We start from the raw sequence: 25,366 nt of genomic DNA, 5'->3' as shown, positions 1-25,366 counted from the left end.
GGAACCTTTTGCCGGGTGTAGCATATATCAAGGGCAATCAACGAGAGACTGACAAACCTTCTGAGGCTGCATACATACTATACCTTTAAAGCACATTTGAAGCACACATAGCCCCCCCCCAAAGAACTCTGGGCACTGTAGATTAAGTCATAAAGTTTTTGGGAACCATAACTCTGTGAGGGCTTAACTACAATGACAAGATTGTTTATGTTTGGTGAGAGACATTTTGTCATAGACATCTTGCAGTTAGGGACGAGGAGATGGGGGGAGACGGGAGAGAGGGATGGTGGGTATTGTTCTTTCATTCTATTGCCTAGCATAATTGAAAGTGGAGACAATATATGTACCTCTCTCGGCTCATCTGTTTGCTTTGTAACACAAAAAACCTTAATAAACACACACACACACACACACGAATTCTTTTAAGGGGAAAGAATATGTTTCAAATGTCCTTTAAAGTGTGCACAAAGCTCCCATTCTAGAAGGAGCCCTGCTCACAGAAATGACAGATTTGATGGATAGAATTTCAATTTCAGTCCTGCCCAACTTATCCAGGGTGGAGCCAAATGGCTTCGTCCATTTCTGTTCTCAATTTCAGACATATCAGAATAAAGGATGTTAGAAGCAGGCTGAGGATGAAAGGAAAAGATTCTGGGGTCATGTGCAAATTGCCCTGAATCCACTGGGCTGCCTCTGATCCCTATGGTACAGACACATGTCATGTTTCACATCCATACAGCTGATTGAGAACAGCAGTGGATGAGGCCAGCCTGTGCAATCTGCACAGCTGGCTTCCTGTGATGTCCCAAGGATAAAGGTATCTATCTTTAGTCCCAATTCACATCCTGCACATTTGTTTTGAAAGAAATGTCATCATGCTTTTCAGGCCAATTTGCCAAATACCGTGGATCACTAAGCAGTCAGTGGTGTGTCCACTTAATACTGAATACTGTATAGTATTCTTTACCAGGGCAAAGCAGACCACACATTAAGAGGCTTATTTATATGCTCACATGCCAATTTCCTCTGCAAAAAAGATAGCACTGCAAACAAAAATTTACCTAAAGGCTAACAAGGAGTATGACTGAAAGGTTTGGTTTACACTTATATGTACCCCAGGGGTTACAGAAGAGTTATTGGTACTATTAAAATTACAATAGACCGCTGAGGAAAACAGAAACAGTCAAATGCATATGGTTATCGGTTATACATGAATACGTGTTATGAAGGAAGTTACTCATACTGAGTACCCTAAGAAGGCCACCAGTGGTTGTTTGTTTTATATGCTGGGGTGTGTATGTGTGTGGAGAGAGAGAGAGAGAGAGAGAGAGAGAGAGAGAGAGGAGAGAGAGAATTGCATTTGTTATCCATAGTTCATTGGGGTTTTCACATTATTGCAATAGAACAGTACAGTGGTACCTCAGGTTACATACGCTTCAGGTTACACACCCCGCTAACCCAGAAATAGTGCTTCAGGTTAAGAACTTTGCTTCAGGATGAGAACAGAAATCGTGGTCCGGTGGCGAGGCAGCAGCAGGAGGCCCCATTAGCTAAAGTGGTGCTTCAGGTTAAGAACAGTTTCAGGTTAAGAACGGACCTCTGGAACGAATTAAGTACTTAACCCGAGGTACCCCTGTACAGTCCCTGACTCACCCTTCCCTCTCCCAGCTTCCCTTCCTCCAATCTTATTCCTCTTTTTTTTTTCTCCAGCTACAGCATTTTCATCTCTGACATTCAGTGAGTTAGCATGTTATATGGTGCTCATGATTGCATGCTCAGATAAGAAGATAAGGGTTGGGATAAATGTGTGTCTGCTCTTGTCACAGATTAAGATCTATTAAGTTATGGAAGTTTCCATCACTGCAACATGCCTCCTACTGCTTCCAGTTGTGGGTATTACTCAGGGACGAGTTCCAAAAATACACTCCAAATCCCTGGGAAGCTTGGCTTTTTATCTAGTTCACAGAGTAGAAGTTTCCCATGGGCTGCTAGTTACAGGTGGTCTTTCACCCCATTTTCTGTGCCTGGAGAAGGGCAGACTTTCCAGTGTTGAGCAATTATTCATTTTGCTGCCAGATGGCTCAGTGGAAGCATCCTTCTTGTCCTCTTGATAATCCCCCACCTGGCAGGTATGTAGCCGATTATTGTGCGGATTTATTTTGGAGTGGCTTATAGGTTGTTGCTTTTAATCTGTGTGGTTATACGATGTGTTTTATGGATTAAGTGTTTGCATAACTTCAAGCTCTGCATTTTGTTCATCCCAACTTGATGTTTTGTACTTTCCAGTTGGGTTTGATTTTGTTTTGGCTTCTTTCACTGACCTGCAATTGCACTGTGGAAAGAGCCACAGCTTACTGGTTGGACAGTAGGGCTGATGTAATAAAGGACGCTGCATGCCTAAATACACCAGGAGAAACATTAGCATGCATTGGCATAACTCAGGATCCTGCAGCAAGTATCTGCACCCACTACTCCATTTGCACTCCACATACCTTTGCCTTCACTCCTTGTAGTAGGAGGCTTGAATCCAACTGATACAAACTTTTGGATTTTCTCTAAGTATTCTTCTCTAGATCAGTTCCCTGCCCCTTTGTTCTAGATAAACTCTTTCAGAACCTGTAATAATTTGCATTTCCAGTCCTTGGGCTTCTTCTAGTCCTTGTGGGTCTTCTGATCGACTACACCAGACATAGGCAAACTCAGCCCTCCAGATGTTTTGGGACTACAACTCCCATCACCCCTAGCTAACAGGACCAGTGGTCAGGGATGATGGGAGTTGTAGTCCCAAACCTTTTGGAGGGCCGAGTTTGCCTACGCCTGGACTAGACTGTTCCACTCCAGATTGCCCCATTCCTACATCAGCTTCACTCCTCTTCCTATCACCTCCTTCCCAGTGTCCCACACCTCATTTCCATTTCTGCGATTATGCCATATGTTTAGTTAGGGACCTAAAGGAACATGCAGCCTCTGCTTGGGGAAACCTTGTACTGCTCTGCTAGCCCCCCGCTTCCCACAACTGACCACCCAAGTAGTTCCACAAGCATCTCCCACTGAAGAATTTTTTTCCTCTCCCTCCCTCTCTTCTCATACACTATCCACACTCTATTTTTCTTTTTCAGCTCTTACTTCTATATTTCTATTGCCCTGATTCTGCCAAGACCCAGGCTGCTCCCAGCCAATCCTGTTTGATTCTAACCTCCAGCTCCAAAATGGCTAACTTCACTGCATGTCTGCTTGACTTCTATTGCCCTTTCCTTCACTGGATTTGGTGTGGGTTAAACCACAGAGCCTAGGACTTGCCGATCAGAAGGTCGGCAGTTCGAATTCCCGCGACAGGGTGAGCTCCTGTTGCTCGGTCCCTGCTCCTGCCAACCTAGCAGTTCGAAAGCATATCAAAGTGCAAGTAGATAAATAGGTACCGCTCCAGTGGGAAGGTAAACAGTATTTCTGTTCGCTGCTCTGGTTCGCCAGAAGCTGCTTAGTCATTCTGGCCACATAACCCGGAAGCTGTACGCCGGCTCCCTCGGCCAGTAAAGCGAGATGAGCACCACAACCCCAGAGTTGGCTACAACTGGACCTAATGGTCAGGGGTCCCTTTACCTTTACCCTGCTATCTCTGTTGTCCTAGCTATCCTCTCCTTTCATTTAACCCACACATTGCTAGTCCAATTGAATGTAATGGCCTGCATAGCGATCAATATTTCTCTCTCTTGTAATAAATCAAATATTCCTCGATTCTAAGCCCTGGTTTCTTGCTAGATTGCTAATTCCCCCTAGTCTAAGTGAAACAAACTGTAACTTGTACACATGTATGTGAGCGTGTGCATACAATGGTACCCAGTAACATTTCGATAAAAATATATAAGAAGATGTCACACTCTCAGATCATCCTTTTTGGTGAGCCTGCTGGTTTTCTTACATTTTCCGTTTAGGAGGCTGTTGCGAAGAATCTGATCCACCTTCATTGCAATGTCCGAGACGTTCTGAGCAATCGCCTGGATCCTCTCCATCAAGCCAACTGCTGGATGGTACCTGAAGAATAAGTGAAAAAGAGATATAAACTTTGATTCATTCTTGTCAGGCATCCAGACTTGTCAGAAAGAAGGAAGAGGTCCCTCTGTCCCAAAACAACAGTGCTTTGAAAGTGCAGCGCCAATCGCCAAAGACAGCCATTCTGGCAGCCAGAGGGATGTCATGGGAGAGAATGATGGACCACAACTCCCACAGCACTTCCTCAAAGCATTTGCAACAAGAGCCTTAAACTGAGGGAACAGCAGAACTGTGCCAAAGGCAAAGACTGAAACACACACACACACACACACACACACACACACACACGTGCCCCCTTTCTGGAATCTGATCTGATCTTCTATAAGGGCTCTTGTGTGATGTGTTATCATCTTTGAAGCTCCCTTGAGGGGGTCTATTGGAGGCCCTTATACACCCAGTAGATTGCTGTGGTCTGTGGGAATGTTTCTCTTGCAAGTACCAAAGATCTCAGAAGCTTGCTGCACAGTAACTTAGAGCAGAGCTTTCAGTGTGGCTGCCCCTGATCTATGGAATAGCATTCCTGTCAAACTATGACAGGCACCCACTACCTGCCCTTTCCAGAAACATGTGGAGACATTTTTGTTCCTACAGGCTTTCCCAGTGGGTCTTTTCCATGAGTGTCCACTTGGTAGGGTTTTGTTTTAAATACAGGTTTTTGTTTTTTGGGGGGTGTTTTTAACAGTTTTCAATTAGGACCTTTAAAACCCTAAACGGCCTCGGTCCTGTATACCTGAAGGAGCGTCTCTACCCCCATCGTTCAGCCCAGACACTGAGATCCAGCACCGAGGGCCTTCTGGCGGTTCCCTCATTGCGAGAAGTGAGGTTACAGGGAACCAGATAGAGGGCCTTCTCAGTAGTGGCACCTGCCCTGTGGAACGCCCTCCCATCAGATTTGAAGGAAATAAGCAGCTATCTTATCTTTAAAAGACATCTGAATGCAGCCCTGTTTAGGGAAGTTTTTAATATTTAATGCTGTATTGTTTTTAACACTCTATTGGAAGCCGCCCAGAGTGGCTGGGCAAACTCAGCCAGATGGGCGGGATATAAATAATAAATTAGTAGTAGTAGCAATAGTAGTAGTAATAGTAAATCAGTCTGAGATTGCTTAGAAGGCAATTAATAAATCAGTGGTGGTGGTGGTGGTGGTGATATTTAAATAACTAAAACCCCTGTTTGCCTCTGTAATGTATGAAATGGCCCCACTTGCCACCACCCCCATCCCCCAAGAACGGCTAAGGAGAGTTGACTCTCTCTGAAATTGAAGCTTTTTCTTACAGCGTAGATTCAGCAGGTCGGATGTGCATTACAGATGCCACGTATATAAAGCTCAGCTGTAAAAGGCAACTAGTGTAGGCATGTCTTCTGTCTGGGAACTGAAGTTCTTGCATTATCATTTTTTTGTAATTAAAAAACACCAACCTTACTTTAACTTCCAAGGACATTACCTTGCCAAGAGATTCTTAGTCATTTTAGGAATATAAACTAAGGAGTGAAATTACACCTGCCAAGTTTTTAAACTGCCAAAAAACAACAACCCACAACCATTTGCGGCAGTAACGAAAGGCATCTGCATGAAGGAAGCTTGGACAGATCCGCTACTGGTATAATCAATTGGCAAAGATTCATTGCTATAAAGAAGGGGCCAGCTTAGCTTCCACTACCTCATTCTACTGCAGGGATATGGAAACATTTATCAGGCTGTGGGTCACATTGCTATCTGGGCAACCTTTCGGGAGTCACACATGCCAGTAGTGGGCGAGGCCAGAGGCAAACAGTGGGTGGAGCGATTGGTGTCAATGTTACCTTTGTACAGTAGGCTAGTTCCAACAGCCAGGCAAGCATGAATCTGAGTTCAAGGACATATTCCAGCCAGGCAAAAGCACTCGGGGAGGGGGCAAAGGAGGACCCATCAAGGATGTGGCCTCAGGAGAGGGTGTGGGGCTGAGTATGGGGTATAGGATGAGGAGAGTTCCAACGATCAGACAGAAAGGCCTAGAAAGCTACAATTGGCCCCTGTGGCCTGAGATTCCCAATCCCTGTTCTCGTACAATGATGACATTCAGATTCTCACACCTCCCAGGGAAGAAAGCAGTCACACTTGTATCTTATTGGAAACCTGAGCAAACAGCCTGTCCTTGATTCATTCCAAAGGTTATTGGGAGTTTGGAGTCTTGCTTAAGGCAAAATGCTGAAAAATGAATAAAAAGACTACCAAATCTCCTTCATTCCACCTGAAAATAAATCCAGATTTAAAAAAGAAAAGCACCAAAGAGCAGAGTGGGAGATGGAAAGCTGAAACCTCATTTTTAGAGCTTGTATTATATCCAAGATGTCCTTTAGTAGGTTTAGAGATCTTGGTTGGCTTTGTACAGCATGCAGTTGGCCTCTTCAGGGGCTTACAAGCACAACCGGTTGGGAGTGGGTCACAATAAACACGATCTTATGGTTTCGCTGAGTCTTGCATTCATTTGTGCTCAGTTCACCTCCTTCTGCTGTCCCTTGCATTACTCGGTCTCTTGGCTTCACTTACAAAAAGAGAAGTATTATTATTGCTTCTGCTAAAGTGGCTTTGGCTGACAAAACTCAGGCTGCAATATATTTGTTGGTCTTTTCAGGTGGCACAGGCCTTTTTAGTGTTTAAACAGCACAAAAGAATACTTTGAGAACTTAACAGCATCTATCATTCTCAGCGGGCGAATAGGGGGTGGATGCTTCCTTCATAATTAAAGAGCAGCCAGGTGACATTTCTGCTCTGCATTTCAGTGTTGCCAGAGTAGATCTAATCTTTGAATAAATAGCACACCGATCTTGGCAAATGTAATGACTGAGCAATCGCCACAAAGAAGATGTTCTAACTGTCAAGAAACCAACCATATTTTTTTTACTCGTGTAATCTCAGATAACAACAGCTAGCTGCTGCTCTATGATGGCCGCAACTCTGGGAAGGAGGAGAATAATTAAGATAATTGTTAATTTGTATAATTAAGGCTTCAGCTCTAGGAGTCCCACTGGACTCAAATGGACTTAGTTCTGAGTAGACGCACATAGGGCTGCACTGTCAGTCATTCTGAAATGATGGGATGGAGCCTATTCAGCAATGCATATGTGAGCTGTAGGGCTTTCTTAAAAATTCAATAAATTGCTTAACAGCTCCATTCTTTACCAGCCCAGAAATAGGACTCACATTTTCAACCCTTTGGAGAAATGTGAATTTCAAAGAATGGCTGTGTTTTGGTTCTGGTACCGTTCCAGAAAGGGCGAATTAGGTAGGTTTGCTTTTATGTGCAATCTGAATCAAATTTCTTCCCAATCTCAGTTCTGCCTGCAGCTTTCCTGCTGGAAAGACTTTTCTGCCTGTCCATCGTTCTAATTCACCAAAGCGTTTCAGTATGTTGCTTTTGCTACATGCATGCTATGCAGTTCCTTTGGATTAAAGAATGGGCTGAACGAGTCGATCATTAAAGGGAATGACTTCTGTTGCATGAGCCTTTTTGCATTAGAAATGCTTAGGCCACCAGGAAGAAGACTCATCTTCTAGAATCTATAGCAAGATAGCCAGACTGTAAACTTTAGGGTCCCTGTACCATTAACAATTGTGCAGGTGTGGGAACTTTGATGCAAAGCTTGTGCTGTAGGGACCTGAAAAGCACCACCTGCACCTGCACAACTCCCAAAGGTAAATCGGCTCGAATGCTGAAAGGCTGGCCATCTCCTTTCTACAGAGCACCTCATTAAAATCAAAGTCTTATGCTTATGGACAGAATGGGGTCCTGCATAAATCACATATAACATATCAGGGAAAGGTTAGTGCAGTGGTGTGGATGGAGGTGGATGGGCTTGAAGTTATGCTTATTATCGTCAGAGTAAGTATAAGGAGCCAGTGTGGTCCGGTGTCTAAAATGCCAGCCTCGCACTATGGAAATAAGGATTTTAAAGAAACCACAACAACTCAACTATTGTTTCCCTGGGCAAATAGCTACCTCTCAGTTTTTTGCTCCTCCATTTGTGGAAGCAGGGCCAGTAATTGGCTACTTCAGAGAGCGGCTTTGACGGGGAAAGTGCTGAGCAATTGCAAAGCACTTTGTGGATTGTGTTGTGTGCTAAATTATTAGTAATAATGGAGTCCATCTTACACCCAGGAGCAGAAGCTGCAGGCTACTCTTCTCCTTTCTCCAGTGCTGCATTACTGAAGGCAGAGCAGGGGGTCCATTTTGTTCTCAGGAACAAAGAGGACAAAGACAACTGAATGGCTTGCACTTATTATCTGTAGAATCTAAAGGGTTGGGGCGGGGCAATAATGCAATTCAAAACTCTATTACTCTGCAGCCCTTGCCCTTCAACTGATATGTTCATCGCAGCTGTCTTGAGTGCAGAAGGAGCTGAGTTGCATTCAGAAATGTTTCAAGCCATCTCCCATGTGGCAGATGCATTTTTTTAGAAAGCATAGTTGTGATTCCAAACGTGTGATCCAAGTGTGTGCTTAGGTTGCTTATGAGACCTCAATGAAAATAATAGGAAATTTGCACTTTTCCTTTGCCTTTTCTGATGCAGTGTCAAATGCTGAATTTTGCCAGGCCAGGGTGACCACGGATGCATCACCAAAAAGGTATATCTGGTGTGTGTGTGTGTGTGTGTGTGTGTGTGTAAGTTCTATATTTTAAATAATAATTCAATACATCTCACCACAATGGGGAAGACTGTGAGCTCAGTTTGCTGTTGATAGGCAATTTCTGGGCCCCTGCATTCTCTTATTATGGGCCCCTCTCCTAAAACTAAACTTGAAAAAGAGACCTGTTCTCTGACAGTTCTTCAAACAAACAACAGTCCTCAGCATTGCCAACACAGGCCATTATGCAGGGTAACCCAAGCAGTGTCAATCAAAAGTAGTGTTCTTTAGAGAACCAGGGTCAGCTAAAGCTCCCTGTTGAGCATACCTTCAGTATCAGTTCTGGGCCTGCTGAAGTGTAATGCGCAAAACACTCTTAGTGAGAAGGAGAGAGTTGCTGTAAAGGACTCAAAGGGATGGTTGGAAGTTGAACCTGGAAGGCCAATGGCTCCTCATACCTGGTATATGGGATGCAGTGAGCTGTAGTGGGTAAAACGCTGGGACTGAACTTGATCTACATTTGTTTAGCAAGGGGAAGACCTTAGACCAGATGCATGGCAGCCTTCCTCAAAGTGATCACCTCCAGATGTTCTTGGCTACAGTTCCCACCATTCCTGATCCATGGCCACACTGGCTGGGGCTGGCAAGAACTGTAGTCCAATTTGGGGTACGAGGCTGGGGAAGCCTGATACATGAGAAACAGGTCAACAGGGCAATTAGAATGAAATCAAGGTTATGTTGTTGAGATTTTCTATTAAAATGTATTACTTTTGCTACTCCTATTGATGTATCTGAAGGTGAATATTGCAGCAGATCCTGTCTCCCGCAGCATTATGATTGTAAGCCTTTTCTATTTCTGGAATGTTAAAATACAGGAAAATGTCATTACAAATGAGCAAAACTTTAGGAGGGCTGTCCTGGGTTAACTCAGCAGGAAAATGTGTCCTGATTTCAGGTCCCTTCTATTTAAGCGTTATGTTTGTTCTTGAACAGATCACTGAACCTGAAGGCTGGAATTTAAAGTACCTCAATTCTCAAGGCTAAAAAAAAAATCCTGCTTCTGGTTTTATGAACCTTCCTGGCTCCAGCTCTTGATTTAAAGGCCACACTCTTGCAGTAACCAATCCACATTCTCTCCCCCCCCCTTCAAGATGGTTTATGACTCCCACCATTGGCCCCTTGTGCTTCCAAGGGGAGGGGGGGACGACTACATATCCTGAACTTTTTTTAAAAAGACACCAATCTATTTAAAATCATGGGGCAAGACTCCACTGGGATATTAGAGCTGTTCCAAGGGAAGATTATGAAAGGTGTAAATTATATCTGGCAAGCAATTAAAGATGCAGTTCTTTGCCCATTTGCCTGGGTGTTAGCCCCATCAAACCCAAAGGGATTTAAAGCTGAGATATGTAGAGGGTTTTGCTGTAAATTATTAGTATTATTAACGTCCTGCCAGTCCATCAGTTAAGAAACAAATTCAAATAACATGGGATGCTGCACAACATGGCCCAAGAAAAGGGCCATGTGAAACAACAACCCCAAGCTCTTTAGTGTGAAAGCCCTGCTCATTCTAAAGCTGCATATCTGACCCCCGAGCCATCTGAAGGCAATCCTGTATAGTGAATTTTTTTAAAAAATGTTTACTGTTTTATTATGTTTTTATATGTGTTGGAAGCTGCCCAGAGTGGCTGGGACAACTCAGTAAGGTGTGTGGGGTATATATTGTAAAATTTTCATTATGGAATGGGATGTCCCTATTTTCATCGGAGAAATGTTGGAGGGTATGCATGCCTACTTGAGAGTAAGGCAGCAATTGTATCCCCCCCTTCCATGTTGAAGGTGTGTGCAGTGGCATACCTCTCTGTCACCTTCTGCAAGCAAAGAGGAGTGGGGCCAATTTGTTCATTTTTACACAGGTGGGTAATAAACAAACACTAGCACTAATCAGTGGAAAGCCCCAAAACAGAATGCTGCAGGGTGCTGACAGCTTCTGAACCAGGTGTGTGTGCAGGGGGAGTGATTCCACAGCAGGAATATAGTGGAAACCACCCAAATAAACCCGCCCGCCCCCACCTTCTGGCCAGGTTGAGCTGACAGGGCCCTGAATGTGACGGTGAATCTGCCTTTCTGCATCTCTCCTCAGCCCCTTGTTAGGATTATTCTGTACACTCCAAAAACCCCACTGCTCGCATGCCTATTTGAAACATGTTCCTTTTCTTTCATAGGCACAGTGCTAAATGTTTGGCTTTGAGGGATTTGGACAGCTATAGGAAAAAGAGGCCAGTTAAACATCTGCAAGAATAAGCTGCTGTGTAGAGCAGCTGGCCACCAGAAGCGCCACACTTCTTGCAGTGGGGCCACCAGAGGCCTCCAATCTTATTGCAGTTCAGTCTTCTATTTGTTTTGTTTTTCTCTTCCATTCTTGGATAATCTCTTGAAAATTATGAGGACTTTGTATTCCGCTGCAAGCCACTTGAACAAGCTAGTTAAGTGGAGATGAACTTTCCTATTAGTATTCTGATGATCAGTGCTAATTCAGATGAAATCAGAATTGGCTTCTGGGGGGACTTTTTAGCTGGAAAATGGGCTATACTTCTAATGAGGCCTAATGGTCAAGATTCCCAGCTGGTACAAAATTGCCACAGCTCAAATAAAAGGCTGCATTTTACTACAGATGGCAATTGGGTCTATTACTCACAGAGAGTTTTTACCAGTTCCATTAACTGTCAGCTGCTCTTTTATCAAAAAGTATTAACTTAGAAATGAGTGTTTGGCTATCGCACTCTCAAATGCTCCTTTCATTTCTTCCAAATGAGGACGTTGTGTCACATTAGCTGTTCCGCAAGAATTTCTGTGAAATGTGCTATGGATGTTTCTGTGGAAACAGACTTCAGAGTTTGAGCCCAAGAAGGCTCATGGAATATTACACTCCCATAAGCTATATCGGAGTAAGATAATGGCATAGATAGTCTCTGTCATGCTTCTTTGCATCTTTGTCACATAATTATCGAAAAGTGATATTTTAAGACAAATGACTGAACACAATTTAGAGTGAGTTTCAATTTCAGAACCTATTCACCCCTTTCAAATTGTTTAATGGGGGGCATATGGGGGGAGCAGATAAGGGGGCCATGTAGACAGGGGACATACATGCTTGTTGGAATTTAACCTGATCTTACACCAAGGGCCAAGCTACATGTCATGATAAGCACATTTTAAAATGAGCACACTTCAGGGCAAATTTCTGTTCAGGTGGTGGTGGTGGGAAAGGTGGCTGTCCCAGCCATTTCCCCTTCAAAACAAAACTGGTCAGCTGAATGAAGATGGGGAAACCTGATGCCATGGACCAGTTGGACATAGAGGAATGGTGGAAAGAACCAGCTGGGGAACCCTCAAGGGAAGAAAACTCAGAGCCAGGAGATTGGTGGTGGGATGATGAAGAGTGGTCAGAGATAGAAGAGGGAGATAACCGGGAAAGAGCTTTCCTATAAGAGGGATCAAGTGTGATTTTCTGACATGATTTTCACTCCATACATCTCATATAGAAATTAAGTCACTCACTTAATCCAAGAGTATGACTACGGCAAAGAAATCTCTCCCCATAAGTCTCTCAGCAGACTTTGGAATATTAAGAGTGGCTGCTTTTAAGCGCCTCTCTACAGATCTGTAGAGAGCTGATTGGCCAGAGAACCAGAGTTTGACAGAAATGTCTCTACAAGCCTCTTTCAGTTCACGGAAGTGTAAAATGAGTGAGGGACAGGAAAGAGTATGTGGCTTTGAGGGTGGGTTTTTTGGGGATGGGTGGTTAAAAATTGCCTAACATTCTTATTGGGAGGGCTGTGTCCCAGTAGCCCTATTGGAAAAGCCTCCTTGTTGTGCTGTTGGTGGAGGAACACTTTTGGCACTATGTATAAAATCATAGAGCTGAAAGGGATGCCACAGGTCATCTAGTCCCAAACCAATGACCCTGAGATTATTGTTCATTGTTCTCTGCTTGTTTTTATGGCATTTTTGTATTTTACGTCTTTGTAAGCGGCTTTGGGAATCTTTTATTGGAAAAAGAATAAATTATTATTATTAATGTAATGTGTGTGTGTGTGTGTGTGTGAGAGAGAGAGAGAGAGAGAGAGAGAGAGAGAGAGAGAGATTTATAACTATACAGTCCCTGTCTGTAGGTTGTACTGTGTTTTCCTAATAATCAAATGATACCATGGTATTAAGTAGAGTTCACAGAAATGCTGCCATTGGTGCATTCCCAGTCTGCTAGCACATTTTTCTGGTGCCTCGGTAGGCTACCAGCAGTGAAGTAATAAATGCTGTTTGTTTATATATAAGCTTGTTTTGTGGCAATGGTATAAATTCCACCCAAACGTTCTGGGAGCTTGCCAGCTATTGAAATTAAAGTAAATTACTGTAGGTTCTCTCAAATAATTTTTTCCCTGGGACCTTAAAAACGTTTACTAACAAAAATATAGTACTTTTATTCCTGAGCATCAATATTGATTTTCCCTTTATTATTTTTAGATTTATATTTCTGTGTCTTGATTAAGATTCAGCTCACACTGCAGTTTATAATAGACTGACTACAGTATTTATCATCCTTCAAAAACTCCCTGTAAGATATATCTTTCCCCAAGGCAGCTCATTTTCAGTACGAGGTGACTGGGAGTTGACTCTTTTTTTATATATCTTTTTTTTAAAAAGTGCACACATTAATTTAATTCCCCATTCCCCCTGCTTTGTCTCTTGTCTCCAATTTTGCCACTGGCTTAGTTATAGCATGTTTATCTCTTTACCGGATGCTGTATCTTTATTGCCTCTTACAAAATGGGCATTACTAAAAGATGAATCTCTTTCTGCTTTGTGCATTGTCTCCGCAGCACAAACTCTAAATACATTCTCAGTGTAATCTGGTATTCTTAGCAGCTCGCTGTCAAAAGCAGTGACTTCAATGTGTGACAAATACAAATGGTAGAAAATAGGTATTGTCAGGGAACTGACATCAGAGGAAAGGGAGGTGGTAGGGCTCCCAGAGACTGGGAGAGAGTCAGCAGCTAAAGCAGGGACAAGGAGGGGGAGCGAGGGGTCTCTGGAGGAGGATCTCAGTAATGCTGAGAGAGACGCAGCAGCCCAGGCAGGAAACAGCAGGGGAGAGAAAGGGGTGAGAGACACTTCCAGCGAAAATAGCGGGGAGGTGTCAGAAGCAACTGCAGGGAGACCCATGCTTCGCTGGAAGCTGCCACGTCGTGAGTCCAGGAGACGCGTTTCCGTTAAGGAACTTCTTTGCTGGAAGCGCTTCCGCAGGCAGCCACTGTCAGACTCTACTAGTGACTAGAGCAGACATGTCTGAGGAGCTCTGTCACACACAGAGGTTTGTGGGGCCGCACAAACTCTGAAGGGGCACAATTTTAAGCACAAGCAGCTAATCATCCCCTGACAGCAGTCTGACAGTCTCTGTACGCTGCCTGTGCAGGAGAAAGCATCATGAGCGACCCAGCCGGAGCCGGAGGAGCAGGGGGTGGAGCTGGTCCAAGCTTGGAAGAAAGGTATCAAGCTCTGGAGGTCCAACTTGCGCTGCAGACGGCGAGGCTCGAGGAGAGAAGGGCTCAGGATGCTGACAAAAAGGGGAGAACCACTCAGTTCCCCAGAAAGGTACCAGGATTGGTGCAGAAGTTTGGGGGGGACCCCAAGGATTACCATGCCTTTAGGACTGAGATGCAATATGCCCTGAATGTGCAGTTTGATGAGTTCCCTGATGAGGAATCGCGAGTTGCTTTCGTAATTGGGCATCTTGAGAAGGGGGCGCGGGACTGGGTTCGACCCCTGATGGCAACGCACAACGATATCCTAAAGGACACTATGAAATTCTTTCGTGCAATGGATATCATGTTTTCCAGCGATATTGAGGAAGGGGTGGTGCGCAGACAGCTAATGGCTTGCAAGCAGGGAAGCAGATCTGTCCGTGAGTACTGGACTGAATTTACCATGCTGATTCACAGATTGGGGTGGGATTTATCGGCAGCACCCATTCAGATGCTATTTGAAGAAGGTCTTTCTTCAGCTGTGAAAGACGAGCTGGCCAGGAGCCCCAGGGCGGTGTCTATGGATCAGCTGACCAAATCTGCGCTGACCATTGGAGCGCGCCAGGAGGCAAGAGCCTTGGAGAGGCGGGAAGGGAGAGGGGAACGTTGGAAGGAGTTACGCATTCCAGACATTCCTGAGCCAACTTTCCCGCCGGCAGAGCCGATGGAAATCGGAACAGCCCGCGCGCGCGCAGTTTCAAAGCCCAGTGAGGGGGCGAAGAAGGAGGGAAAGGGAGCCCGGAAATGCTATCTCTGCCAACAGCCAGGCCACTTTGCCAGAGTCTGCCCCCAGAGGAAGGAATGGCAAGGGATGGTGGGAGCAGTTGAGGGGGAAGAGCAGGGAGAAACGGAGCAGGTAAAAGCCAACGCCTGGTTGCCAACGTCACGGCACTGCAGCCAGGCCAAAGAGCAGTGAAAGTGCCCGTGCCAGAAGCTCCTCGACCTGCTCTAGTGATTGAAGTGTCGCTAGAGCTGCAAAATGGACACCCCCTAAAAATAAAGGCGCTGTTGGACTCAGGCAGCTCCTGCAATTTTATGAGCAAGGAGTTTGCTGCTGAACATCAGATACAGACTATCCCTTTAAGCAACCCCCTGCAGGTGACCACGATCGATGGCAGGGAACTGTTGGGAGGAGGAGTTAGCTTGCAGACCGTCCCAATGATAATGAGGGTGGCAAGGCACACAGAACTGATAGCGTTTAATGTGGCCACCTTGGGAGGCGCTCCCATTATTTTGGGAATGAGCTGGCTAGCCTTACATGATCCGCTGGTGGGCTGGCATCAAAGAGTGGTTTCCTTCGGTTCAGCACATTGCTTAGAACACTGCAGGGGGGAAAAGGGGTCAGCAGGGGCCCAAGCCACCCTAGCAGGGACTGAAGTAATGGGGAAGGGGAAGGTGCCACCACAGTATGCTGATCTCAGCGACGTGTTCAGCGAGAAGGAAGCTGACCAACTACCCCCGCATAGGCCCTTTGATTGCCAGATCAATTTACTCCCTGGAGCACAGCTTCCTGTAGGCAAGTTGTATGCCATGTCAGACAGGGAAATGCAGGAGTTGCGAGCGTTCATTGACAAGAACCTGAAGAGAGGCTTCATCAGAGAGTCCAAGGCAGCGGGGGGTAGCCCAGTGTTTTTTGTGGATAAAAAAAACACGGACAAGCCGAGGCTGGTATGTGACTTTCGGCGCCTAAATGCAGTGACAGAGCCGGCGGCTTTTCCTATGCCCAGGATTGATGATATTTTGACCAGGGTGCGAAAAGGAAAGATTTTTACAAAGCTGGACCTAAGGGGGGCGTACAACCTGATACGTATAAGGAAAGGGGATGAATGGAAGACCACCATGTTCACCCCTTTGGGGGCATTTGAATACCTCGTTATGCCTTTTGGATTACAAACAGGCTCCGCGTGTTTTCAAGCCTTCATGAACCACGTACTGGGGCCTTTGCTCTACAAGAATTGCGTGGCCTTCTTAGATGACGTGTTGGTGTATTCGGAGAATGAGGAGCAACATGTGAGAGACGTCAGAGAAGTGTTGAGCAGGCTGCAAGCCAACAGACTGTGGGTGAAACTGGAGAAGTGTCAGTTTCATACCAAGGAGGTGGAATTCCTGGGGTACCGCTTGTCAGACAAGGGGTTGGCCATGGACCCCGGCAAGGTTCAAGCGGTGCTGGAATGGAAAACACCCAAGACCAAGAAGGATGTGCAGAGGTTCCTAGGGTTTGGAAACTTTTATCGTAAGTTCATCCGAAACTTCGCCCACCTGACGGCGCCCATCACGGACTGTCTCAGCAGTAAAAAGAAGTTTGTTTGGACGGGGGAGGCGGAGCGAGCGTTTGAGGAACTGAAAAGGGCCTTCGCCTCTGATGAACAACTTCTACATGTGGATTTACAAAAAAAGCTGAGGGTCGAAACAGACGCTTCTGACAGAGCCATAGGGGCGGTGCTTCTTCTGCAGCCGGGGAAGGAGGGGTCAGAGTGGCGACCGTGTGCCTTCTTTTCGCGAAAGCTGAACAAATCTGAGAGGAACTACACGGTGTACGACCGGGAACTTCTTGCGATTCATGAGGCCTTCCGGAGATGGAGGCACCTGCTAATTGGTGCACAACAGAAGGTGCAAGTGTGCACGGACCATAAGAATCTAGAGTATTGGAGAACTGCGCGAGTGCTCAACCAACGGCAGTTGAGATGGGCCCAGGAGTTCTCCAAATTTAACTTTGAGATTTGTTACGTACCAGGCCCGGAGAACGTTAGGGCGGACGCTCTCTCACGCAAACCTGAATATTTGGAGGGAGAGGGTGCACCCGAAGAGACCCATGTCATTCCCGAGGACCGCTGGGTGTGTGGGGCGGCATTGGTGGGGCAAAGGGAACTGGTAGAGGGAACGGTGCAGGATGAATACGCCCAGGACAAACTCAGGGGTCTCAGGAGGGAGGGAGACAAACCCGGGGGTTTTGAGGAGAGAGATGGGGCGTTGTACTACAAGGGAGCGTTATACATACCTGAAGGGGAATTGAGGGAAAAGGTACTCAAGCAACTGCACGATAGCCCCACAGCAGGGCATTTTGGGCAACACAAAACCATGTGGCTGGTTACCAGGGAATTCTGGTGGCCCAAGGTCAGGGAAGATGTGCGGGAATATGTGAGAGGGTGTGACCGATGCCAACGAGCCAAGGGGGAGAGGCGGGCACCGGCAGGTTTATTAGAACCACTACCCACGCCGGAAAGGCCATGGGAGGCAGTGGCAATAGATTTCATGACTGATCTGCCCAGGTCCAAAGGGAAAACAGCCATCATGGTTGTGGTAGACCTGTTAACCAAGATGGCCCACTTTATAGCCTGCTCACATGCGGTCACAGCGGAAGAAACCGCTAAATTGTTTGTGGAAAATGTGTTTAGGCTGCATGGCGCCCCCTTGAGGGTGGTTTCTGACCGAGGGAAACAATTTACTTCCAGGTTCTGGAGGAAGCTCATGAGCTTATTGCATGTAGAGGTGAATTTCTCTACTGCCCGTCATCCAGAAACCAACGGGCAGGCGGAAAGAGCTAATGGTGTCCTCCAGCAATATTTGAGGTGTTATGTGAATGACAGAGAGAATGATTGGGTGGAGAAGCTGGCGTTGGCAGAATTTGCCTACAACAATGCAGAGAACGTGTCCACGGGGATGAGCCCTTTTTTGGCTAATCACGGGTGTCATCCCCGAGCCTTCCCAGGGGGGGAAGGGGAGAACTGGAGCGTTCCAGCCGCAGAACAGTTCGTTGAAGAAATGGAAGCGATCCATCGCCAGCTCCAACTTAATTTAAACAGGGCGAAGGAGGAATATAAGAGGCAGGCAGACAAAACCAGAAGGGAAGGGGAAAGCATTAGGGTGGGGGACCAGGTGTGGCTGTCCACCCAAGGGTTACCATTCAAAGGAGGTTGTAAGAAGTTAAGACCCAAAAGGCTGGGCCCATTTGAAGTCACGCAACAGGTCAACCCAGTGGCTTTCAGACTCCGGTTACCGAACCACATGAAGTTGCACCCAGTGTTCCACAGGTCGTTGCTGTCACCGTATATAGGGGACAGAGAGGGGAGGGTCAATAGGGGACCAGCTATGGAGGAAAAAGAACACAGCTACCATGTAGCGGAGATTCTCGATTCCAGGTGGAAGGGAGAGCAAGTAGAGTATTTGGTAATGTGGGAAGGGGAGCCGGAGTCGGAAAACACCTGGGTCAGGGCAGAGGATGTAGATGACGAGGTTTTGGTTGAAACTTTTCATCAGAGATTCCCTCGTAAACCCCAGCCAGTGGCGAGGTTCCGGAGGGAATACTTCGCCACCACCGACGAAGAAGAAGAGTTGGAGGGGTTCTCTGATTCCGAGGTGGAGGAGGATTCAGCGAGTCGGAACGAAGACCGATGGAGGGAAATGTTCGAGACGTCTGAAGATGAAGAGGATTCTTTTCGGGGTTTCAGCTCCTCACCACCCAGAGGAGAGAGTAGGGGCGGGGGAGAAGGGGGCCCTGGAGGGGAGGTGGATGTCAGGGAACTGACATCAGAGGAAAGGGAGGTGGTAGGGCTCCCAGAGACTGGGAGAGAGTCAGCAGCTAAAGCAGGGACAAGGAGGGGGAGCGAGGGGTCTCTGGAGGAGGATCTCAGTAATGCTGAGAGAGACGCAGCAGCCCAGGCAGGAAACAGCAGGGGAGAGAAAGGGGTGAGAGACACTTCCAGCGAAAATAGTGGGGAGGTGTCAGAAGCAACTGCAGGGAGACCCATGCTTCGCCGGAAGCTGCCACGTCGTGAGTCCAGGAGACGCGTTTCCGTTAAGGAACTTCTTTGCTGGAAGCGCTTCCGCAGGCAGCCACTGTCAGACTCTACTAGTGACTAGAGCAGACATGTCTGAGGAGCTCTGTCACACACAGAGGTTTGTGGGGCCGCACAAACTCTGAAGGGGCACAATTTTAAGCACAAGCAGCTAATCATCCCCTGACAGGTATTTTTAAAGACAGAATGTGAGGGATGTGTTGGAATTGAACTATTATAAAGTATCATTCATTCATGGGTCTCAAATGTCTCTTTATATAAGGTGCATCAATTGCCTTCCTAACCAGGCAGTGAAGAGTGGTTTCAAAGCAGCGTTTGATGTTGCTTCAGCTCTTGTCAGGTGACACAAGAGAGCCAATAGTCATCTATCTGGTGGAATCTCTGCTCTGGCTCCTGAGTCTGAGCAACTTGTTCCTTGAGTTGATTTCAGTGTCCATACTTGCTGCCTGTCCACCTGTTGCTCGTTTTTTTCTCCAGACTAGACAAAGTCATTCCTACTATTATTCCCTGTAGGGAGCTTTCTGGGTGGAAAGTACTCTTCTCACAATTAATTGCAGCACATAACATGCTGGACAGAAGTCCACACACGTCACATGCACCATGAATATTTTTTAACTTTTCTTGTAAGGGTGGGGCCTGAATTTGAGACACTCTTGGTATGGCTATAGGACTTGATGCCCTCCCTCCCATGACATATAATTCTTTTTATTCAAAAAATGAACTCCTATTCACGTGGAGGAAGCCTAAAAGGCCATTCACTGTTAATAACTCATTCTCAAATTGCCCCCCTTAAGAATCAAATTGCTCCCTGGTGGGACATGTGCTCCACGTTGGGAACCATGGGTCTAGACCATCAGGGATGGGGAACCTCTGACCTTTCAGGTGTTCTTGGACCAAAACCTCCCATCATCCTTGACCATTGACCATTCTCCAGTGAGAACTGGAGTCTATCACCAGCTGGAGGACCACAGCGTCACCATTCCTGGTTTAGAGATGTGAAGGTCTGGGGGAAACCAGAAAATGTGGAGGTGGGACACCCCCCCATTCTTCTGCAACCCCCATCCTCATTTTTATGGTTTTCTCTCAGGCCTTCTCATCTCTATTCCCAAATGCCAGGAATTCTGTAACCTTATCTTTGTAAAAGTTGCTCCAGCACAGAAACAACCACGAATAAACTTAACTCTCCTATTTCACATAAGAGGCACATTTAAAAAGAAGAAGTCGCCTACCATTTATTTTCCTTCCAGAATAACCAGCCATAGGAAAAACTAGCCCAAGTCTGGCACACTTGTCCCTCCCTCCCATCTCCCCCAGCATACTTTGCTCTCAGCATTTCTGGATGTGCAGGAAACTCCCTGTGCCACGGCTTTCATCAGTAAATGGTCTGAGATAGTATGACAACCCTTGGCTCCAAATGTCCGCAGTCAACAGTTTGCCACCAAATGTTAATGCAGAGAGAAGCTTCCCATGATAAATGCACTCTCCAATGCATTGAAATTTAGTGCCAGAAAAGAACAAAGGGGAAGAAATGCTGAGGAATTAGCTCTCAGGGAAAAGGAAGGAAGGAAGGAAGGAAGGAAGGAAGGAAGGAAGGAAGGAAGGAGAGAGAGAATAAGTGAGGTTTAGTGGGAAATTAAGGAACCATGATAAGTATGAAAAAACAACAATCCCGCAATAATTTTCAAGATGAAGCCCCAAATTATTTTTAACATGAAACGTTAATAGTGCATCTTGTAAAAACTGTTGTGGATCAATGAACTGAGATTTGGCCTTACCCAGAGGTTTCTCAGGGAGGAACTCAATGTACTGTTGAGGAGATCTTTCTGTCAGCACGAGCATTTCAGCTTGCCAGACAAAACTATTTCCCCTCTCCTCCACCTGGGTTCCCCCAATGCATGCAGAGCCAATTTGAGGGGGGGGGACATGCAGGAGGAGGAGACACAAACAAATCCTGTTGTGCTAGTGAAAAAAATCCTTATGCGAGCTTCCACTAGCAGAACTCATTAACTGAATCTGGCCACTGAAAAGTTGCACCGTTCTCAGGCCTACTGCTACATATTGTTATGCTTTGGGAGGGTTTGGGAGGGTAGGCTGTATGCCTGAGCCCCCTTCTGATTCCTGGATCCAGGACAGATTCAATTTCTGGAATAGCCAGGCTAGCTTTTGATGAGGTAATGGCCCTTTAAGTATGGGACACTAAGGTAACAAAGTGGCTCTGTGCCAGAGGACAAATAGGTGTGTGGGGGGGGGGGCTTCCTCAACTCACTGATAGTTAGAAAGACAAAGGGCAGAGTTGAGTTATGTGAGCTAGAAGAAGTAGGTTGGGAAGCCAGGGAGACAGAACCATGCCCAAGTCCTGTTTGAATCCAAGGCTGTGACTATGGGAGAAACAAGACCTCCCTTGGAGTGTAGATGCTGCAAACTGTCCCTCCTAGGCTCAGGTTGTATATATGTGTGTAAATACACCATATATCATACAGATACCACAGCCTCTGCTGTCCCTCATTCTGAAGGAAATTGAACCCTGGCTAAGCATCTGGAACCCCTGGAATCTCGCACCACTCAGAGATTGAGGTGGCATGCTGCAATATGTAAAGTGGAAATAGAAGCAATATCTCTGCCAGGGATGTTTGGAGAATGAAGATTTTTATATGTGAGGATTTATGCATATACTTTTGCATCGTGTGCATGATTGATGAATAATGTTCAGATATTGTGAAGTATAACCTACTTTGGGACATAATCTAGGCTGGGAATCAATAATGTCAGTGCAGTTCCATGGAAGCAGAAAATCTCTATGTGGCTCCGGTCCACCCATCAATTAAACTATATGGTACTTGACTTAAAACTCTTGAATGCAATTCACTTTAACTTTTAACACTACAAAGGGAAGTTCCACACTTGAACATCTCATTCATGGAGACTCATCAGCTCCTGAGATGTGTACTCATGGGAGAATGGCACTTCATATGCCACAGCAAAATCACACACTCATTCCTCTGTCATACTGATATTAATTGCGGCATGGGGAAAATAAAATATGAAACAGTCATGATCCTAATATAAGGTGTGTGGTTTATGTGACCAACATTTCAAAAAATTAAAAACAGACAACAGACATTGGACAACCGGGGTGTGGATGAGCCCTAAGTGACTATAATGCGTATCAAAGCATCATCATCATCTCTGATAACCACTTAGAATAGCCAAATTTGGTTATCAGTTTGGGAATCAAATAAGGCTAGACTCAGAGAACTTCTCAGGTACAGAGAAGTATATTACTTTGTCATTTTAAAAAATAAAACAAAACAACAGCAACAGACTACAGTGGTACCTCGGGTTAAGTACTTAATTCGTTCCAGAGGTCCATTCTTAACCTGAAACTGTTCTTAACCTGAAGTACCACTTTAGCTAATGGGGCCTCCCGCTGCCGCTGTGCCGTCGGAGCACGATTTCTGTTCTCATCCTGAAGCAAAGTTCTTAACCTGAAGCACTATTTCTGGGTTAGTGGAGTCTGTAACCTGAAGCGTATGTAACCTGAAGCATCTGTAAGCCAAGGTACGACTGTAATAGAGACCTGTGCTCACAGCTTTCAAGGAGCTGCAGAACCTTGAAAGAGTCCGGTGACAACAAAAGCTACTCTCTCATTGCAAATTACACCTGTGGGGGCCCCATTCTGCATTGGAACTATAGTGGGGGCTAAGAAGTAAATCCCCCTTCCTTCATATGTCATGGTTCATCCCCCTGCCCTGGAATGCCTGCATACGTTTTACAAAAACCCACACAATTACTAATTCTTCCATGAACGTGGCAAGGACAGGATCACCACTTTCCCTTCCTTCTATATGCAGCTCTCTCCTGTGTCTGACCTGCAGAAATTAAACAAGTGAACTAAGCATTATTCTTTGCTTTATCTCCGTGCCAAGAAAAGCTTCCCTTGCAATTTTATGCTGTTAAAGGCACAGGACCAATGAAACAATGTGGCGGCTCTTGCCACACACCAACAGATGCATCTATTTGGGAATCTTTGTCGGGGCCAAACTCTAGCACTGTCGGCAGCCTCTGAAGTCATTGTAGTCCGCTGCCAACTACCCCTGACATCCTGTTGCGATTTCAGCATGGATAATGAATGAACTGGGACATGCTGTCTCTACTCTAGTTCCCTCTCCTCATTTTGATGCAACAGCAGCCATTCTTCACCACTCACTGGCCCAGAAGCCCCTGCTGTGCCCTGTTGCTGCTGCTGCCTGGGGATTGCTGTCATGTTTCCACCCAGGAAGAAGTAGCTGCATCTGAGCAAAGTGATGGATTGCCCAGGCACTCTACGGAACACCTAGAGGTTCCATTCTCATTCTTCTTCATGAAGGGGTGTTGAAAGCGAGCTGTTCTAATTTGATTTGGGATCTGCATTTAAGTAGCAGAGACTTCTTCAAAAAAACAATTTGGATAAAAGTGGTGCTGCAGATGGTGTGTTCCAGGAGCCCTGAACAAGAAAACAACATGCCAGTGCTATTAATTAGAAACCTCAAATGAGGTTTGCCTTGAAATTAACACCTTTTTATTGCATCTGCTTGCACCTAAACATCTGAAGAATTAAAAAGTGCTTGCCAGTCTCAGTTCCCCTGGTTCTGGAGAACGAGAGAGGTGAAAGAGAAGTTAAATCACAGCAAGGATGGAATGTGTCATACATATGCACACACACACACACACACACACACACACACACACACACACAGCAAAGCTGTCCTATTTATGTCCCACATACCCCCTCCAAATAACTATATGCCATGGGTGAGGGTAAGCTCAGTTCACCCAGCCTACCAAGAAAACAGCAATACAGTGGTACCTTGGGTCAAGAACTTAATTTATTCTGGAGGTCCGTTCTGAACCTGAAACTGTTCTGAACCTGAAGCACCACTTTAGCTAATGGGGCCTCCTGCTGCCGCCGCACCACCATGAAGTTTCTGTTCTCATTCTGAAGCAAAGTTCTTAACCCGAGGTACTATTTCTGGGTTAGTGAAGTCTGTAACCTGAAGCATCTGTAACCTGAAGCGCCTGTAACCCGAGGTACCACTGTATTCTCCTACACACTGAAAGAGCAAACGAGCTTGACTGGCAAAGCCTAAGAAAGAGTTGAACATTCCTCCATCTAGTCCTGAAGTGGAGATCAGTTCCAAGCCACTGCAACTCCAAGTCACTAGGATGCCTTGACCAGAAACTCAAAGCAGGAACTAGGTTCAGGAGTATGAATTCAATTCAGGGTAGTAGCTTTGCACCACCTGGTAATTATTGTCCCTGGAAACCTGGTACTCTGTGCAATGGCAAAGCTCTGGTTCTGGGAATCAGGAGGCTGGGTTCATGACTCCTCTCTCCCTGGTCATGAACCAGTTGTCTACAGGAGTTTGACATTTTGCCCCACTCTCTTTTACATGGGTTAATGCACCTTGGGACTTCCTCTAGGTTTTTCTTGGTATTTGCCACCAGCCACTTATATCCTATCCCCCCCCCAATCCAAAGGCAGAGAGTCCCTCCTAATGGCTTAAGAGGGTAGACTGTGGGTGGGTTTTCCTCTTCCTTTCGGAATGGAGTTATTCCAATTTCCCAGTCCCCACTTCTAATCTGGCCAGCAATGTTTATAGAGCGCAGGTGGGGGATGTGGTGCCATCCAGTGATGACTGGACTGCAGCTCCCATCATTCCTGACCGTCAGCCACCCTCACTACGGCTTTTTATAGAACATGTAGGCACTCATAATAATAATAATAATAATTTATTATTTGTACCCCGCCCATCTGGCTGGGTTTCCCCAGCCACTCTGGGCGGCTTCCACAGAAACCAAAAAACACTAAAATATCATACATTAAAAGCTTCCCTGAATAGGGCCGCCTTAAGATGTTTTCTGAATGTCAGGTAGTTGTCCATCACCTTGACATCCGATGGGAGGGCATTCCACAGGGCGGGCGCCACCACCGAAAAGGCCCTCTGCCTGGTTCCCTGTAGCTTCGCTTCTTGCAATGAGGGAACCGCCAGAAGGCCCTCGGCGCTGGACCTCAGTGTCCGGGCAGAACGATGGGGGTGGAGACGCTCCTTCAGGTATACTGGGCCGAAGCCGTTTAGGGCTTTAAAGGTCAACACCAACACTTTGAATTGTGCTCGGAAACGTACTGGGAGCGAATGTAGGTCTTTCAAGACCGGTGTTATGTGGTCTCGGCGGCCGCCCCCAGTCACCAGTCTAGCTGCCGCATTCTGGATTAGCTGTAGTTTCCGAGTCACCTTCAAAGGTAGCCCCACGTAGAGCGCATTGCAGTAGTCCATGGTTGCTCTTGCTTTTTA

The 25,366-nt window shown here is 46.1% G+C and overlaps 1 protein-coding gene and 2 long non-coding RNA genes across 3 annotated transcripts in view; 1 reads left to right on the top strand and 2 right to left on the bottom strand.

Moving 5' to 3' along the window:
* MGAT5B (alpha-1,6-mannosylglycoprotein 6-beta-N-acetylglucosaminyltransferase B) overlaps positions 1-25,366 on the bottom strand; it is a 184,709-nt gene that overhangs the window by 77,657 nt on the left and 81,686 nt on the right. Inside the window, exon 4 of the mRNA XM_082203627.1 lies at positions 3,920-4,032. Coding sequence (XP_082059753.1) covers positions 3,920-4,032 — 113 coding nt within the window. The remainder of the gene's footprint in view (positions 1-3,919; positions 4,033-25,366) is intronic.
* LOC309521970 lies at positions 1,898-6,496 on the top strand. The gene is made up of 2 exons (XR_014214802.1): positions 1,898-2,129; positions 3,933-6,496. It is a non-coding gene; the product is annotated as an uncharacterized lncRNA (long non-coding RNA).
* Positions 4,719-8,593, bottom strand: LOC309522045. The gene is made up of 2 exons (XR_014214817.1): positions 7,704-8,593; positions 4,719-7,673 (listed from the first exon to the last, which is right to left on the bottom strand). It is a non-coding gene; the product is annotated as an uncharacterized lncRNA (long non-coding RNA).

The sequence above is a fragment of the Podarcis vaucheri genome, assembly GCF_965113315.1.
Source record: "Podarcis vaucheri genome assembly, chromosome: 2".
Lineage (NCBI taxonomy): Eukaryota > Metazoa > Chordata > Lepidosauria > Squamata > Lacertidae > Podarcis > Podarcis vaucheri.
Note: the sequence above shows the minus strand (reverse complement) of the source record. Positions and strands in the feature narration are given on the sequence as shown.